Genomic DNA, 19,270 nt, shown 5'->3' on the forward strand with positions numbered 1-19,270 from the left:
AGTAAGGGGGGCATAAAGCTTGCCAGGGAACTGTGGTGTAAGTGGTAGAGGGGGCTGCCAGGGCAAGTCTAGTGTCAGCAGTAAGGGGGCATAAAGTGTGCCAGGGAACTGTGGTGTAAGTGGTAGAGGGGCTGCCAGGGCAAATCTAGTGTCAGCAGTAAGGGGGGCATAAAGTGTGCCAGGGACTGTTGTGTAAGTGGTAGAGGGGCTGCCAGGGCAAGTCTAGTGTCAGCAGTAAGGGGGGCATAAAGTGTGCCAGGGAACTGTAGTGTAAGTGGTAGAGGGGCTGCCAGGGCAAATCTAGTGTCAGCAGTAAGGGGGGCATAAAGTGTGCCAGGGAACTGTGGTGTAAGTGGTAAAGTGGCTGCCAGGGCAAGTCTAGTGTCAGCAGTAAGGGGGGCATAAAGTGTGCCAGGGAACTGTAGTGTAAGTGGTAGAGGGGCTGCCAGGGCAAATCTAGTGTCAGCAGTAAGGGGGGCATAAAGTGTGCCAGGGAACTGTGGTGTAAGTGGTAGAGGGGCTGCCAGGGCAAGTCTAGTGTCAGCAGTAAGGGGGGCATAAAGTGTGCCAGGGCACTATGGTGTAAGTGGTAGAGGGGGCTGCCAGGGCAAGTCTAGTTTCAGCAGTAAGGGGGGGGGGCAGAAATTGCTTGCAAGGGAACTGTGGTGTAAGTGGTAGAGGGGGCTGCCAGGGCAAATCTAGTGTCAGCAGTAAGGGGGGCATAAAGCTTGCCAGGGGAACTGTGATATAAGTAGCAGAGGGGCTGCCAGGGCAAGTCTAGTATCAGCAGTTAGGTGGGCAGAATGCTTGCCAGGGGAACTTATGTACATGGCAGAGGGGCTGTCAAGAGTGAAGCTGCCAGGGGAGGAGGAGGAGGAGGAGGAAGTGTCAGGATGTCTCTCTAGGACCCATCAGCAGGAGCTTGAGATGAAGGAGGAGCCTCTCTGTTTCTCTGCTCTGCCCTGTCTGAGACCTGGAAGCGAAAGTAAAAGCTGCACACATGGGAGGAAACTGCAGCTAAGCAACATATGTGAGGTTAGCCAGGCTGCCAGCTACCCTCTACCGGCTGCCTATGTGTCCCCTGCCAGCAGGGCCACAGCACTCACCAGGGTAAGGTGTGGGATGATGCCAGTGCTGCATGTAGCAGTCAGTAAGGGGATGGCATGGTGGTGATGCCAATGTTGTAAATAGTAAGGGACTGGCATGGTAAAGATGCCAATGTTGTAAATATTAAGGGGCTGGCATGGAGGAGATGCCAGTGCTTCGGGTAGTACACCGTGTGAGACTGTTATAAGAGTGATAACAGTACTAAAGTAGCTGATGCCTGTGCTGCAGATAGCACAAAATGAGATGCTGGCATGGAGCTGAAGATAGTTCTGCAGGTAGCACAAAATGAGATGCTGGCATGGAGCTGAAGATAGTTCTGCAGGTAGCACAAAATGAGATGCTGGCATGGGGCTGAAGATAGTTCTGCAGGTAGCACAAAATGAGATGCTGGCATGGAGCTGAAGATAGTTCTGCAGGTAGCACAAAATGAGATGCTGGCATGGGGCTGAAGATAGTTCTGCAGGTAGCACAAAATGAGATGCTGGCATGGGGCTGATGTCAGTGATGTAGGTAGTACACAGGGGGTGGCATGGTGCTGATGCCAGTGCTGTAGGTAGTACACAGTGAGAGGCTGGCATGGTGTTAATGTCAGTGCTGAAGGTAGTACACAGGGGGTGGCATGGTGCTAATGCCAGTGCTGTAGGTAGTACAAAGTGAGAGGCTGGCATGTTGCTGATGCCAGTGCTGTAGGTAGTACACAGTGAGAGGCTGGCATGGTGCTGATGTCAGTGCTGTAGGTAGCACACAGTGAGAGGCTGGCATGGTGCTGATGTCATGTTGTAGGTAGCACACAGTGAGAGGCTGGCATGGTGCTGATGTCATGTTGTAGGTAGTACACAGTGAGAGGCTGGCATGGTGCTGATGCCAGTGCTGAAGTAGCACACAGTGAGGGGCTGGAATGAGGCTGATGCCAGTCATATCGCATGGGTACTACTGTATATATTGCTATAGAGAGAGTAACGTTATATAGAGGAGGAACAAGTTATAGGCTGCGTGTTCCGGTCGGTGAGCTCGTCTCCTGGCGGCGCTTGCTTTGTCCGGCTAGGGCGACAGCTGTCCCGCATGAACTGGTCACGCAAGTCCGCGGATGTGTAGGCCGCTATTAGCACTTTGACCGACATAGGAACTTGTGAAATTAGCAACAGAAATACAGACTTGTCTCCGGCTCACTAATACCGTGAGAATAGAACCCATTTACTTTTCTTAATCTGACAATGTGTTATTATACTGTGAAGAACACGGAAACAGCGGGTTATTTTAGTCAGGTTGTCTTATAGAACATGCTCTGTCTGTCACATATACATTACCCTATAGATATTGTCTATATAGTTCTGTGTATAAAACTGTCACCTCTGCTGTTGTCTAGTAACAAAGTGATAAATGTGTATTTACTTATGTGCACAAGGCTATACCCCCCCCCCCTACTAACTGTAATGTCTGCAAATCATAGATAAACTTATACCCCCCCCCCTACTAACTGTAATGTCTGCAAATCATAGATATAACTAATACCCCCCCTGCTAACTGTAATGTCTGCAAATCATAGATAAACTTATTCCCCCCCCCCCCCCTACTAACTGTAATGTCTGCTAATCATAGATAAAACTAATACCCCCCTACTAACTGTAATGTCTGCTAATCATAGATAAAACTAATACCCCCCTACTAACTGTAATGTCTACAAATCATAGATAAAACTAATACCCCCCCTACTAACAGTAATGTCTACAAATCATAGATAAAACTATTACCCCCCTACTAACAGTAATGTCTGCTAATCATAGATAAAACTAATACCCCCCTACTAACTGTAATGTCTGCTAATCATAGATAAAACTAATACCCACCCTACTAACAGTAATGTCTACAAATCATAGATAAAACTATTACCCCCCTACTAACAGTAATGTCTGCTAATCATAGATAAAACTAATACCCCCCTACTAACTGTAATGTCTGCTAATCATAGATAAAACTAATACCCCCTACTAACTGTAATGTATGCTAATCATAGATAAAACTAATACCCCCCCTACTAACTGTAATGTCTGCTAATCATAGATACAACTAATACCCCCCCTACTACTAACTGTAATGTCTACAAATCATAAATACAACTAATACCCCCCTACTACTAACTGTAATGTCTACAAATCATAGATACAACTAATACCCCCCCTACTACTAACTGTAATGTCTACAAATCATAGATACAACTAATACCCCCCTACTAACTGTAATGTCTACAAATCATAGATAAAACTAATACCCCCCCCTACTAACAGTAATGTCTACAAATCATAGATAAAACTATTACCCCCCTACTAACTGTAATGTCTGCTAATCATAGATAAAACTAATACCCCCCTACTAACAGTAATGTCTACAAATCATAGATAAAACTATTACCCCCCCTACTAACAGTAATGTCTGCTAATCATAGATAAAACTAATACCCCCCTACTAACTGTAATGTCTGCTAATCATAGATAAAACTAATACCCCCTACTAACTGTAATGTATGCTAATCATAGATAAAACTAATACCCCCCCTACTAACTGTAATGTCTGCTAATCATAGATAAAACTATTACCCCCCCCTACTAACAGTAATGTCTGCTAATCATAGATAGAACTAATACCCCCCCTACTAACTGTAATGTCTGCTAATCATAGATGCAACTAATACCCCCCCTACTAACTGTAATGTCTACAAATCATAGATAAAACTAATACCCCCCTACTAACTGTAATGTCTGCTAATCATAGATAAAACTAATACCCCCTACTAACTGTAATGTATGCTAATCATAGATAAAACTAATACCCCCCCTACTAACTGTTTAATGTCTGCTAATCATAGATAGAACTAATACCCCCCTACTAACTGTAATGTCTGCTAATCATAGATACAACTAATACCCCCCCTACTAACACTAATGTCTGCAAATCATAGATAAAACTAATACCCCCCCTACTAACTGTAATGTCTGCTAATCATAGATACAACTAATACCCCCCTACTAACACTAATGTCTGCAAATCATAGATTAAACTAATACCCCCCTACTACTAACTGTAATGTCTGCTAATCATAGATACAACTAATACCCCCCTTCTAACTGTAATGTCTGCTAATCATAGATACAACTAATACCCCCCCCTACTACTAACTAATGTCTGCTAATCATAGATACAACTAATACCCCCCCTACTAACACTAATGTCTGCAAATCATAGATAAAACTAATACCCCCCCCCCCTACTAACTGTAATGTCTGCAAATCATAGATAAAACTAATACCCCCCCCCCTACTAACTGTAATGTCTGCAAATCATAAATAAAACTAATAGCCCTGCTACTAACTGTAATGTCTGCAAATCATAGATAAAACTATTAGCCTTCAGAAGGTACAAAGATTGTTTAGCCCTTTGCGTACAGTTAGATAACAAAGTTATTATAAATGGCCTAAATTCTTATTAGTCGATGCACAGTGTACACATTTAGCCCTGTGTATTGTGTACATGTTACTATGGCTATTTAGACTACTTAATCCATGTAACAGAAATACATTCATGTCTCTTGAAAATCTATCTCTCTGTCTCTCCCTATGTTTTGTTTAAAATCGCTGCTCCATCTGAATCAAGGAAGAAAAATGTTGGGTTTCATGTCCTTTTAAATCAGGTTGGGACATACTTTGGTCAAGTGACCAAATAGAATGTCCTGCTACCCAGCAGGCTTTACCAGTGGGAAAGGTTAGTTACACGTTCGTTTTGCCAGCAAGAGTCTGAGTCTTTGAGAGAATTAGATGTATCATTTATAGTATTTAATTTAACACCTTAAGGACCGGGCATTTAAAGGGACATATGCACTCATTTTTTCTTTGCATAAATGTTTTGTAGATGATCTATTTATAAAGCCCATGAAGTTGTTTTTTTTCTTAAAAATGTATAGTTTTGCTTATTTTTAAAGAACATTGCTCCGTTTTTCAGACTCCTAACCAAGCCCCAAAGTTTTATGAGAATACCATCAGCTACCTACTCCAGCTTGCTCCTGTTTGTGTAAAGGGTCTTTTCATATGCAAAAGAAGGGGGGGGGGAGGGTCTTATTTGCCACTTGCAGTGCGTTTTCCAGCTACCTTTTCAACAGAGCTAAACTGAGAGCTTCTAAGTAAGTTTTTAAACTGTTTTATACTGGATTTTTATATCAGTATCTGTGCATCTTATTCTTTATAGTAGTGTCTATTACATGCAGTTATATGAAAATGAGTGTATACTGTCCCTTTAAGACAAAAACTTCCCAAAAAGATCAGAGCATTTTTGCCATCACTACATTTAAACAGAAATATAGCCTTTTTAATATCTACCTATCAAAACTATATATATATATATATATATATATATATATATATATATATATATATAGTTTTGATAGGTAGATATAAAAAAGGCTCTATTTCTGTTTAAATGTAGTGATGGCAAAAATGCTCTGATCTTTTTGGGAAGTTTTTGTCTTAAAGGGACAGTATACACTCATTTTCATATAACTGCATGTAATAGACAATACTATAAAGAATAAGATGGCATTTAGCATTTAGTTTCTCACTGAAATTATTTACAAACAGCTTGTGCAATCATGGCACAAATGGTTGTAAATGCTTCTATGGGATCCCCTTTGTACAGAAATATCAGACATATATGGCTTTGGCATTGCTTTTTGGCAATTAGAAGGCCGCTAAATGCCACTGCGCACCACACTTGTATTTATGCCCAGCAGTGAAGGGGTTAATTAGGTAGCTTGTAGGGTTCATTTTAGCTTTAGTGTAGAGATCAGCCTCTCACCTGATCTCTCCCTAACCCCCCTCAAACAGCTCTCTTCCCTCCCACACCTTACAATTGTTTGTAAATAATTTCAGTGAGAAACCTAAAATTATGAAAAAGTTAACGGTTTTTTTAATTTGATCGCATTTGGCGGTGAGATGGTGGCATGAAATATACCAAAATGGACCTAGATCAATACTTTGGGTTGTCTACTAAAAATATATATATAAAATAGCATAATCTCAGAGTGAACTCAGAGTGGACTGCCTTAAGGGCATAACGACCCGCGTCGTACAGGGTACGTCGCTGGTGGTTAAGGGATAGGAAAGTCAAAACAAAATGATATGCTCTATCTAAATCATGCAAATGTAAAAACACTTTTAAATGAACTTCTATTTTCAAATGTGCTTTGTTTTGTTGAAAATGAATATGCATATATCCTACGATAGTGGGAGCTGCTGCTGATTGGTGCCTGCACACATTTGTGTCTTGTGATTGGCTAGCTAGATGTATTCATCTTGCTGCCAGTAGTGCAATGCTGTTCCTTCAGCAAAGGATAACAAGAGAATGAATCAAATTTTGATAATAGAAGTAAATTAGAAAGTTGTTTAAAATCGTATGTTCTATCCGAATCACAAAAGAAAATGTTGGGGTTTTCTGTACCTTTAGTGACTTATTTATTTAAAATAATAACCCTAAATAGAGCCTTATAGAACCCGGGCAGTAGATTGTACCAGTGGATGCTGTTTGTAAGAGAATTTGAAAAAAACTCTCTTACGTTTGGCTCAAAAAGAAAGCTGGAATCTACTGAATGGTATAAAAAGGTATCATTTAAAGGGATAGTCAAGTCAAAACTAAACTTTCATGATTCAGATAGAGCAGCAATTTTAAGTAACTTTCTAATTTACTCCTATTATCATTTTTTTCTAAGTTCTTTTGATATCTTTATTTGAATGTAAGCATAGGAGCAGGCCCATTTTTGGTTCAGAACCTGGGTAGCGCTTGCTGATTGGTGGCTTCATTCAGACACCAATCAAAAAGTGCTACCCAGGTGCTGAACCAAAATAGGCCTGCTCCTAAGCTTACATTCTTGCTTTTTCAAATAAAGATACCAAGAGAACAAAAAAAATTGATAATAGGAGTAAATTACAAAGTTGCTTAAAATTGCTGCTCTATCTGAATCAGGAAAGTTTCATTTTGACTAGACTATCCCTTTAAGAGGAGTGTCTGGGAAAAGGAGTTTAGAGGCATCTTGTAAAGAACAGTGTCATTTTGGGAACATAGACAGTTCATAGATCAAATAGAACAAGTGATTTTTAAGAGACTTTTTTTCATTTTTTTTTTAGTTATAAAATGTATTTTTCTTTGATATCCTTTGTTGAAAAGCATACCTAGGTAGGCTTATCAGCAGCAGAGCACTACTGGGAACAAGATGCTGATTGGTGGCTACACACATAGGCTTCTTGTCATTGACTCACCTGATGTGCCCAGCTATATCCAACTAGTGCATTGCTGCTCTGGAGATTACTCTTTGTAGGTGTTAAACACATAATTAGAGCATGCATATAGCACATGACAGTGTTTTAGTTTTGTGACAATATGTCACAGCCCACTTTAAAGAATGTGTTGAAAAGAAACGTTACTGAAAAATGTAGGATTTTTTAGAAAATACATTAGTGGGTTTTTATTGTGTTGGGCATCAAATTTACATAGTAGAAACAAGGACGTTAAAGGGGCATTAACTCAAAAATGATCATCTATGTCAAGTAACAGCTATTTAAATTCAAACAAATATACTAATATTAGTTGTGTTAACACCTGTTAATGTTCATTGACCCATAAGTACTTCCTACTAATGTTCAATTAGCACTAAGTGCCTGTCAGCCAATGAGCATTAGCAGGAAATGCCTGTCAGCCAATGAGCATTAGCAGGAAGTGCCTGTCAGCCAATGAGCATTAGCAGGAAGTGCCTGTCAGCCAATGAGCATTAGCAGGAAGTGCCTGTCAGCCAGTGAGCATTAGCAGGAAGTGCCTGTCAGCCAGTGAGCATTAGCAGGAAGTGCCTGTCAGCCAGTGAGCATTAGCAGGAAGTGTCTGTCAGCCATTGAGCATTAAAGTGATGGTATAATCAATTTTTCTTCATGGGCCAGGTCGTATGCTTACATTCCTGCTTTTTCAAATAAAGTTACCAAGAAAATTTGACAATAGGAGTAAATTAGAAAGGTGCTTACAATTGCTGCTCTATCTGGATCATGAAAGAAAAAATTTAGGTTCAGTACCCCTTTAATTCATCCATTCTAATTAAGATACACTATAACTTTTTAATATATCAATGAAATTCTAATAACCCATCCATTTTAAAGTAGTTTTATTTTGTTTTGTTTTTTTGTGAGCTAACTGCTTGAACTGTTCTCCAGTCAGCACTCTAGCCACAAAATAGAATTGTGCGAATGCTGTATGGCATGAGTGCCGATTGGAGAACAGTTCAAACTCACAGCCAATGAGCATTAACTGCAAGTACCAGCCAGCCAATGCGCATTAACTGCAAGTACCAGCCAGCCAATGAGCATTAACTGCAAGTACCAGCCAGCCAATGAGCATTAACTGCAAGTACCAGCCAGCCAATGAGCATTAACTGCAAGTACCAGCCAGCCAATGAGCATTTACTGCAAGTACCAGCCAGCCAATGAGCATTTACTGCAAGTTCCAGCCAGCCAATGAGCATTTACTGCAAGTTCCAGCCAGCCAATGAGCATTAAATGCAAGTACCTGCCAGCCAATGAGCATTAAATGCTAGTACCTGTCAGCCAATGAGTATTATTACCATAATGTAAACAACTGATACAGCTTTAATAGTTTTAATTTAAATACAAAGCTTTTACTTAACTTTTTAAATGAAAATAAATCACATTTAGAATGTCTGAGTTGTGCATGTTGCTATTACGTTTTGTTTTTTTCTAAATAAGTTGTTGACTCAGGTAGTGTTGCAGTAGCCCATGGGCACCGCTGGCCATTTTTCTTGTATGCCACCTTAGGCAAACATGCCCAGCTTCACCATGTCTGGTCTGCGGGCGCATTCTCTTACAGGGGACCCTTTTGGTTAAGTGATGTAACTTTAAAATACACTTCATATGCTCCTTATATTTTTGTGTTCAGATACACTTGACTGTTCCATTCAGCCAATCAGAAACTGTACTGGGAAATGTATCAACTTTGCTTTAATTAGATCTCTAGTTTGGGTTGAAAATGTGTTCTAGAGGGGCATCCCCAGACTAAGGAGGTTGACAAGGAAGAAGGTGGAAGTTAAATTGTGCCTATGGGTACCAGCGGTGGTAATTGTGGTCCTTTATTAGTCACATCACTTTTTAGAATACCATAATTATAAAATAGATTTTTAGGGATCAAATTAGCTCATTTGATCTTAAAGGGACAGTATACACTCATTTTCATATAACTGCATGTAATAGACACTACTATAAAGAATAAGATGCACAGATACTGATATAAAAATCCATTATAAAACTATTTAAAAACTTACTTAGAAGCTGTCAGTTTAGCTCTGTTGAAAAGGCAGTTGTAAAGCCCACTGCAAGTGGGAAATTAGACCCTCCCCCTCCCCCTTCTTTTGCATATGAAAAGACCCTTTACACAAACAGGAGCAAGCTGGAGTAGGTAGCTGACGGTATTCACATAAAACTTTAGGGCTTGGTTAGGAGTCTGGAAATCAGAGCAATGTTATTTAAAAATAAGCAAAACTATACATTGAAAAAAAAAAAAAAAAAAAACTTTTATGGGCTATATAAATACATCATCTGCAAAACATTTATGCAAAGAAAAAATGAGTGTATAATGTCCCTTTAACTGAAAGGGATATAAAAGTAGAAAAAGAAAGTACTAATATTTAAGGGCATTTTATTCCACTATTGCTTTACCCCTGCAAAGAGATTGAACACTTAGTTAAAGGGAACTCACTGAACCCAAATTTTTTTCTTTCGTGATTTAGATAGAGCATCAAATTTTAAGCAACTTTCTAATTTACTGCTATTATCAAATTTTCTTCATGCAAGAATTTAAGTTTAGATGCCGGCCCATTTTTGGTGAACAACCTGGGTTGTCCTTGCTGATTGGTGGATAAATTCACCCACCAATAAACAAGTGCTGTCCAGAGGTCTGAACCCCCCAAAAAACTTAGATGCCTTCTTTTTCAAATAAAGATAGCAAGAGAACGAAGAAAAATTGATAATAGGAGTAAATTAGAAAGTTGCTTAAAATGTCATGCTCTATCTGAATCACAAAAGAAAAAATGTGGGTTCAGTATCCCTTTAAAGTCAGTTCCAAAAGAGCAATGTACTATTGGGAGCTAGCTGAATACATCTAGTGAGCGAATGACAAGAGGCAAATGTATGTTTTCACCCATCACCAGCTTGCTTGCTTCCAGTCGTGTAGCATATGTACATATTCTTTTTTCAACAAAGGATACCAAGTGTACAAAGCAAAATTGAAAATAGAAGTACATTTAAAGGGACACTGAACCCAAAAAATGTCTTTCATGATTAAAGCAGAGAATACAATTTTAAACAACATTCCAATTTACTTCTATTATCTAATTTGCTTCATTCTTTAGATATCCATTGTTGAAGAAATAACAATGCACATGGGTGAGCCAATCACATGAGGCATCTATGTGTAGCAACCAATCAGCAGCTACGGAGCCTATCTAGATATGCTTTTCTGCAAAGTATATCAAGAGAATGAAGCAAATTAGACAATAGAAGTAAATTAGAAAGTTGTTTAAAATTGCATGCTCTTTCTAAATCATGAAAGAAAAAATTTGAGTTTCATGTACCTTTAAAAGTTTGCTCTGTCTGAACCTTTAAAGTTTAATTTGGACTCTTCTATCCCTTTAAATGAGCAATGCACAGCCGCTTCTGTTTAGCACACTGCCGATGAGCTATCTGGTAAGGCTCATACACATAGCTGGCATTCACCAGCTGTATCTCACTCGGCACACCTGATGCACCATCTTTGTATTTTAGCCCTTTGATGGCTTTTACCAGGGCTTGAACAATATATGCAAAAACTAGGACCCAGCAAAATAATCTAGGTGACGGCTATTTTGTGGGAGATTTTGCAATGAAGAAGCTTGTATATCAGGGGCGTATTTAGGTTTTGTGCTGCCCTAGGCACTCAAAATTCTGCTGCCCACCCCACCCCAGGTTTAAGGCCATTTTTTAGACATAATATTTTTGGGGCAGGGTGTAAAAAATAAAAAAAATGTCTTTTTAAGTAGATGTTCACCAGGGCTTGCATTCACTCTGGTCACACACACACACACACATATATATATTAAGACAATATTTTGCAAGTCAGATGATTAAAGTGTTTATATCAGAAAAAAGTATCCTTCACTGTATGATAGTTTGTCAGTAGGTAGTTGTTTAACCTTAAACATCTTTTTTGGTGATTGACAGTTATTTAAGCAAAATATCTGCTTGGATAAATATGTAATGAATATACAAACTGGCCTTTAGTGCTTCTTTTGGACTCATAATTATATATATATATATATATATATATATATATATATACATCATACAAGCATCTAAGCTTCTTCTTGGCAATAGAGCACGCACGTTTAAAGAAAAATCCCATTTACTTCTATTATCAATTTTACTTTGTTGTTTTGGTATTATTTGTTGAAAAGCATATCTAGGTTAGCTCAGAAGTTTGCATGTGTCTTGAACACTATATTGCAGCAGTTCCTTTAGCAATTTTTATACTTTATAACATTTGATTAGCATTATACACTCTGGCATTAAAGGGACACTGAACCCAAATTATTTACTCCTATTATCAATTTTTGGACAGCACTTTTTTATTGGTGGATGAGGTTGTTCACCAAAAATGGTCCGGCATCTAAACTTACATTCTTGCATTTCAAATAAAGATACCAAGAGAATGAAGAATATTTGATAATATGAGTAAATTAGAAAGTTGCTTAAAATGTCATGCTCTATCTGAATCACAAAATAAAAAATTTGGGTTCAGTGTCCCTTTTAACCCTTTGGGTGCTAAGCACTTTCCCACCTGGGTGCTAAGCACATTTGATGGTTTTTTAATTTTACATTTTTAATTTTTTTTATTTTTTTTTACTTTTTTTATTTTCATTTCAGATCCCCAAGACTTATACCATTGGAAAGGTGGTTAGGTGATTACCTTTCCAACGGTGGGTCTTGGGGGTCTGTAGCTGCTTAGATGCCTGAGATACAGGCTTCTAAGCAGCATGCCCCCTTTCCCTATATTGTTCATTGTCTTTTTTTACATAAAGTTGCGTGGTGACGTAATTACGCAAAACGGGAAGCCACAGCGATGCCTGTCACTCTACAGGCACGATCGCCGGGGTAGGAGCGGGTGGGGGCCCCCAGCTCTCCCTCAAGGTGAGAGAGTGCTAGCGACGGCTCTGATCCGTCGTTGGCACCTGAGTGAGAAACCCTACGATGTCTCAGAGCCATCGTTAGTACTCAAGGGGTTAATGTCATTTTTTGCCAACTATTATAATCATCTAAATATTAAGGAGTTGGGTAGATATTAGGAGCTGTGAGTTCCTGGCTTAACCCTTAAAGGAACATAAAACCCCAAAAAAATGATTTCGTGATTCAGATAGAACATACAATTTTAAACGACTTTCCAATTTACTTCTATGATCACATTTGCTTCATTCTCTTGGTATCCTTTGTTGAAGGAGCAGCAATGCTCTACTGGGAGCTAGCTGAGCACATCATGTGAGGCTTTTATAATTGCATGCTCTCTATGAATTATGAAAGTTTAAAGGGACAGTAAACCTTAAAAATAATGTTATATAATTCTGCACATAGTGCAGAATTATATAACATTATATATGTGCAGAATTATATAACATTATATTAGCGCAAACGCTGTAAAACCTAACATTCCCTTATAATTTTTAAAAGAAACGGCTGTTTTACAGACCCGCTCTCTGTGATCTTCTGAGCGGGTCTGTTTGTTTTACACAGCGCATCGGGCCAGCTGTATAGTCACAGCCCGGCCTGACCGCGCCATTATACTAAGCGCAGCTCGCTCCTGCTGTCAGACAGAGCAGGAGTGAGCTGCGCTTAGCATAATGGCGCGGTCGGGCCGGGCTGTGACTATACAGCTGGCCCGATGCGCTGTGTAAAACAAACAGACCCGCTCAGAAGATCAGAGAGCGGGTCTGTAAAACAGCCGTTTCTTTTAAAAATTATAAGGGAATATTAGGTTCTACAGTGTTTGCACTAATATAATGTTATATAATTCTGCACTATGTGCAGAATTATATAACATTATTTTTAAGGTTTACTGTCCCTTTAATATTGATTTAGTGTCCTTTTTAAGAAGATTTTGTCTGTGTAAATGTGATGACGTTTAATATATGAAAGATAATATTAATAAAAAAAGATTCTATTGAGGTTATGAAAAATAATGTATGAGAAGGAGAGTCTGGTGGTCTAGTTTTGCTTTGTAGGTAATATTTATTAGTTGCATTCACGCGGCAATGAAATAAGAGCAGATCCCACATTATTAGAAGACCTTGACATTCCATTTTTATGCCAAGAAGACTCCTTAAAGCACCAACATTGTGATTAAAATAGGAGCGTCCCTGAGCTGTCCTTTTAGATTGTCACAATTCCAGAGGAAGCGTAAACCTTGCGTGACACGGCACTGTATAATCTTCCTGTATTTATTTTTTGTAAAGGTGTTCGTATGGCGAGACAAAAAAGAATAGAAGATATCGAGAAAGGATTGCAGTTTATTCAGTAAGTGATTCACATTTTGTATGAATAATAGAACAAGGGCCGACCTCACTGTGTCTCATGCGTCCCTCGTTCATTTCGCAGGTCCACCATCCCTTTCCATGGAAGTCAAACTGATTATGAGGTATGTTTGCTTAACGACGCCTGCTCAATTCCATATGGAGCATAATTTAATGCACGTTTCTGACCTGATTTGTTTTGCTTTTCTTAGCAACCATAGTTCTTGAAAAGACCACAAGTTTAAAAAAAAAAAAAAAAGAATAAAATCTCTTGCTTCTATTTTAACATATTGTCTAATAGAGATGGCTGCATTTTTAAAAAAAATAAAATAAAAAATGGTATAAATATAGTTAGGAATCGTGACTTCTGTGTCCTTTTCAACCTTAGTATTTTAAAGTTTTACCAGGAATAAACAACCATGAATTAACCCCTTGACTGTCTAAATAGCTCTGCAACACAATATGTAGCATCACATGGCTGCCTTCTATGGCAAACAAGAGGTTAAACTAAGACATGTAATGCATGTTGCCTCTGTTGTAGACCTGAGAAAAAAATAGTTTGGTGCAGACCCTTGTTTCTGTACAGCGAGACCTGAGGGCTTGTTCGTTAATTTGTCTCTTTTTTTTTTTTCCCCCAGAACTTTCTGCAGGATCTAGTCAGGAACCTGTTTGCAGAAGGAAATGACCTGTATCGGGATGGCAACCCCAAGCTGGCATTGGGGCAATACACTGAGGGACTTACAGTGGCAGAGTATGCTGCCTCTGAAGACCTGATTATCAACCAGGAACTGCTGTGTAAACTTTATGTTAACCGCTCCTGCTGCTATTACTCAATGGTGAGTGGACTTGCGAGCTGGGGCAGCCACAGTAAAGCTTTTATTAGCAAGTTTGTTGTCTACGAGTGCCCCTTAATCATTTTCCATCTCTGTATGACCAAGTCTTGAACCATTTATGTAAGAGCATGCTTATATTTATTTTCAGAATGTCACAATTCTCAGAGTTGAACCTCATTTGCCATTTACCAGCCCATTCTTCTAGCTTTTAAAAATCCCCTTGCACAGCAACTATATCCTGACCTAATCACCTTCCACAATTGAATATCATCTTTAAAGATATTAATGTTACTCTAAATGACTGCACCAATACTGAAGCTTGAGGGACCCCACTTTAGATAAATTTGCTACAACACTTTACTCACTGATTTCTTCTACAAGATATGACGAGTCCACGGATTTCATCCTTACTTGTGGGATTTATCCTCCTGCTAACAGGAAGTGGCAAAGAGTACCACAGCAGAGCTGTATATATAGCTCCTCCCTCCTCTCCACCCCCAGTCATTCTCTTTGCCTGTGTTAGTAATAGGAAAAGGTAAAGTGAGGTGTTAGTTTTAGATTCTTCAATCAAGAAGTTTTTTATTTTAAAATGGTACCGGTGAGTACTATTTTCCTCAGGGAGAAATGGATAAAGACTGAAGACATTTTTCTGCCCTGAGGTTGATGATCTTAGCAGATGTTACTAAGATCCATTCTGGTTCCCACAGAGTTTCTGAAGTTAGTGCAAGAAAAATCTTCAGTGTGGAGAACGGTGTCATGCTTTAAGCAACATTGAGGTATGTTCAGTCTTTTATTTCTGAGGAGACTTGTTATATCAGAATTGGCTGACATTTGTTTCCCTGCAAAGGAAGGGGTAAGCAGTAGACCTATATGAAACTGAGGGTGTTACTGAAAGGCCTATTTGTTTTTTTATACATATTGTTATTTACTTTGGCAATATTTATATTGGGGCTTGACACTGGGAGAGGCAGCTTGTTTTATGTATTTTTATTATTCAGGGCTGCAGTTTTATGTTTTGAGATCGTATGTACTGGGGACCACATGGCTTTATTCAAACCGCTTCCCATGCGGTTAGTCAGTTTGTAGATGCGATGTCCATGATGGGCGGGGCCTATTTCACGCGCTCAGACGCGCAGTTTCCTCTCACTAGGAAGGCAGCAGGCATCGTCTCCGGTGGGGCCTAAAGTTATTTTCCAGTCACCGGATCGTTGTTGAGTCTAATTTTAGTACCCTGAGGGCAGGTAGGCGCCACAGCAGGGCTGTGGTGAGGTGCAGGGGCTGTTTTCATTATTTAAGTATATTTTTTGATTAAAAATGTCTCCTTAAAGGGTGATTTCACTTTTGCTCCTAGGGTGCAATAATTTTTGGAAAAATTAAACTGTTATTTACAATTGTTTAGCGATAAGAACGTTTTTAGGGCAGTTTGAAAAAAAAAATGGTTGCGCGTTTTATTTCTTAAAGGCGCAGTACGTTTTTTTGCAAAAAGGTTTTTTTGAATCAAATAAGGAGATTTATGACTATTGTGGCTATTGCTAGTCTGTTACATGTCTGAACTTGAGGAAACTCCTTGTTCTATGTGTTTAGAAGCCATTGTGGAACCCCCTCTTACTTTGTGTACCTCTTGTACTGAAAGGGCCTTACAATGTAAAAAGCATATTTTATGTGAAGAAAGTGTGCCTAAGGATGATTCTCAGTCTGAAGAGATTCAGGATATGCCATCTAATTCTCCCCAAGTGTCACAACCATTATCGCCCATGCAAGCGACGCCTAGTTCCTCAAATGCATCTAATTCTTTTACTCTGCAGGCTATGGCTGCAGTTATGTCAACTACCCTTACAGAGGTATTATCTAAGTTACCAGTGTTACAGGGTAAATGCAGTAGGACAGGAATTAATGTGAATACTGAGTCCTCTGATGCTTCGTTGGCTATTTCCGATATGCCCTCACAGGGATCTGAGTTGGGGGTCAGGGAAATTTTGTCTGAGGGAGAACTTTCGGACCCTGGAAGTATGTTACCTCAGACAGATTCAGACTTTATGTCCTTTAAATTTAAGCTAGATCACCTCCGCCTGTTACTTCGGGAGGTATTGGCGACTCTGGATAACTGTGACCCTATTATGGTTCCACCAGAGAAATTGTGTAAAATGGACAAATATCTAGAAGTACCCACTTACACTGATGTTTTTCCGGTTCCTAAGAGAATTTCAGAGATTATTAAGGAGTAGGATAGACCGGGTATTCCGTTTTCCCCCCCTCCTAATTTTAAGAAAATGTATCCCATTTCAGACACCATTCGGGACTCTTGGCAGACTGTCCCTAAGGTGGAGGGAGCTATATCTACCCTGGCTAAACGTACAACTATTCCTATTGAGGACAGTTGTGCCTTCAAAGACCCTATGGATAAAAAATTAGAGGGTCTTCTAAAGAAGTTATTTATTCATCAGGGTTTCCTTTTACAACCAACAGCCTGCATTGTTCCAGTGACTACTGCAGCGGCTTTCTGGTTTGATGCCTTGGAAGAGTCTCTTAAAGTTGAGACCCCCTTAGAGGATATTTTAGATATAATTAAGGCTCTCAAGCTAGCTAATTCTTTTGTCACAGATGCCGCCTTTCAAATTGCTAAATTGGCGGCTAAAAATGCAGGATTTGCCATTTTGGCGCGAAGAGCGTTATGGCTAAAATCGTGGTCTGCTGATGTGTCATCTAAGTCAAAGCTCTTGGCTATTCCTTTCAAGGGTAAGACCCTATTCAGGCCTGAGCTGAAGGAAATCATTTCTGACATTACTGGAGGTAAAGGTCATGCTGTACCTCAGGATAAGTCTGTTAAGAATAGGGGTAAACAAAATAATTTTCGTTCCTTTCGGAACTTTAAAGGAGTACCCTCTTCTTCCTCTTACTTCACAAAGCAGGAAGGGAATTTTGCTCAGGCTAAGTCCATCTGGAGACCCGACCAGGCTTGGAACAAGGGTAAGCAACCCAAAAAGCCCGCTGCTGTTACCAAGACAGCATGAAGGAGCGGCCCCTGATCCAGGACCGGATCTAGTAGGGGGTAGACTGTCTCTCTTTGCACAGGCTTGGGCAAGAGATGTTCAGGACCCCTGGGCACTGGAAATTGTGAACCACGGGTATCAACTGGAATTCAAGGGATTTCTCCCAAGGGGGAGATTTCTTCTTTCAAGATTGTCTGTAGACCAGATAAAAAGAGAGGCGTTCTTAAATTGTATAAAAGACCTCTCTATTATGGGAATAATTCGTCCCGTTCCAATACTGGAACAGGGGCAGGGGTTTTACTCAAATCTCTTTGTGGTTCCCAAAAAAGAGGGAACTTTCAGACCCATTTTAGATATCAAGAGTCTAAACAAGTTTCTCAGAGTTCCATCGTTTAAGATGGAAACTATCTGAACAATTTTACCAATGATCCAGGAGGGTCAATATGTGACTACCGTGGACTTGAAGGATGCATACCTTCATATTCCTATTCACAAGGATCATCGTCAATACCTAAGGTTTGCCTTTCTGGACAAACATTTTTAGTTCATGGCTCTTCCCTTCGGGTTGGCCACAGCACCCAGGATCTTCACAAAGGTTATAGGGTCCCTTCTGGCGGTTCTCAGGCCGCGGTGTATAGCAGTGGCGCCTTATCTAGACGATATCTTGATTCAGTCGTCGACTTATCATCTAACAAAGTCTCATACAGACACAGTGTTATCCTTTCTGAGAACTCACGGTTGGAAAGTGAATCTAGAAAAGAGTCCCTCAGACAAGGGTTCCCTTCCTAGGAACGCTGATAGATTCTGTAGCAATGAAGATTTTTCTGACGGAGGTCAGAAAGTCAAAAATTCTAAATACTTGTCGAACCCTTCAGTCCAATCCTCAGCCATCAGTGGCCCAGTGTATGGAGGTAATTGGATTGATGGTGGCAGCAATGGACATCATTCCATTTGCTCGGTTTCATCTCAGGCCACTGCAACTGTGCATGCTCGGTCAGTGGAATGGGGACTAAACAAATTTGTCTCCTCTGTTAATTCTGGATCAAGAGACCAGAAACTCTCTTCTTTGGTGGTTGTCGCCGGATCATCTGTCCCAAGGGACGTGTTTCCGCAGACCCTCATGGGTGATAGTGACAACGGACGCCAGTCTTCTAGGCTGGGGTGCAGTCTGTAATTTCCTGAGAGCTCAGGGTGTATGGACTCAGTTGGAGACTCTACTTCCAATCAACATTCTGGAATTGAGAGCAATTTTCAATGCGCTTCAGGCGTGGCCTCAGTTGGCTTCGGCCAAATTCATCAGGTTCCAGTCGGACAACATCACGACTGTGGCTTACATCAATCATCGGGGAGGAACGAGGAGTTCCTTAGCGATGTCAGAAGTATCCAAGATAATTCAATGGGCGGAGACCCACTCTTGTTATCTGTCAGCAATCTATATCCCAGGAGTGGACAACTGGAAAGCGGATTATTTAAGCCGTCATGCTTTTCATCTGGGGGAGTGGGAACTCCATTCGGAAGTATTTGCCTCTCTGATTCTTCGATGGGGCAAACCGGAGTTGGATCTGATGGCGTCTCGACAGAATGCCAAGCTCCCAAGATACGGCTCCAGGTTGAGAGATCCTCAGGCCAAACTAATAGATGTCTTGGCAGTGCCTTGGACGTTCAACCTGGCTTATGTGTTTCCACCGTTTCCTCTCCTTCCCCGGGTG

At 40.1% G+C, this 19,270-nt stretch overlaps 1 protein-coding gene across 1 annotated transcript in view; it reads left to right on the forward strand.

The window, feature by feature from the left end:
- Positions 1–958: 958 nt before the first annotated feature.
- Positions 959–19,270, forward strand: part of ZC3H7B (zinc finger CCCH-type containing 7B) — a 224,609-nt gene continuing 206,297 nt past the window's right edge. Inside the window, exons 1-4 of the mRNA XM_053721231.1 lie at positions 959–1,110; positions 13,682–13,742; positions 13,824–13,863; positions 14,377–14,574. Coding sequence (XP_053577206.1) covers positions 13,690–13,742; positions 13,824–13,863; positions 14,377–14,574 — 291 coding nt within the window. The 5' untranslated portion in view covers positions 959–1,110; positions 13,682–13,689. The remainder of the gene's footprint in view (positions 1,111–13,681; positions 13,743–13,823; positions 13,864–14,376; positions 14,575–19,270) is intronic.

Source organism: Bombina bombina, chromosome 7 (assembly GCF_027579735.1).
Source record: "Bombina bombina isolate aBomBom1 chromosome 7, aBomBom1.pri, whole genome shotgun sequence".
In the NCBI taxonomy this organism is placed as follows: Eukaryota; Metazoa; Chordata; class Amphibia; order Anura; family Bombinatoridae; genus Bombina; species Bombina bombina.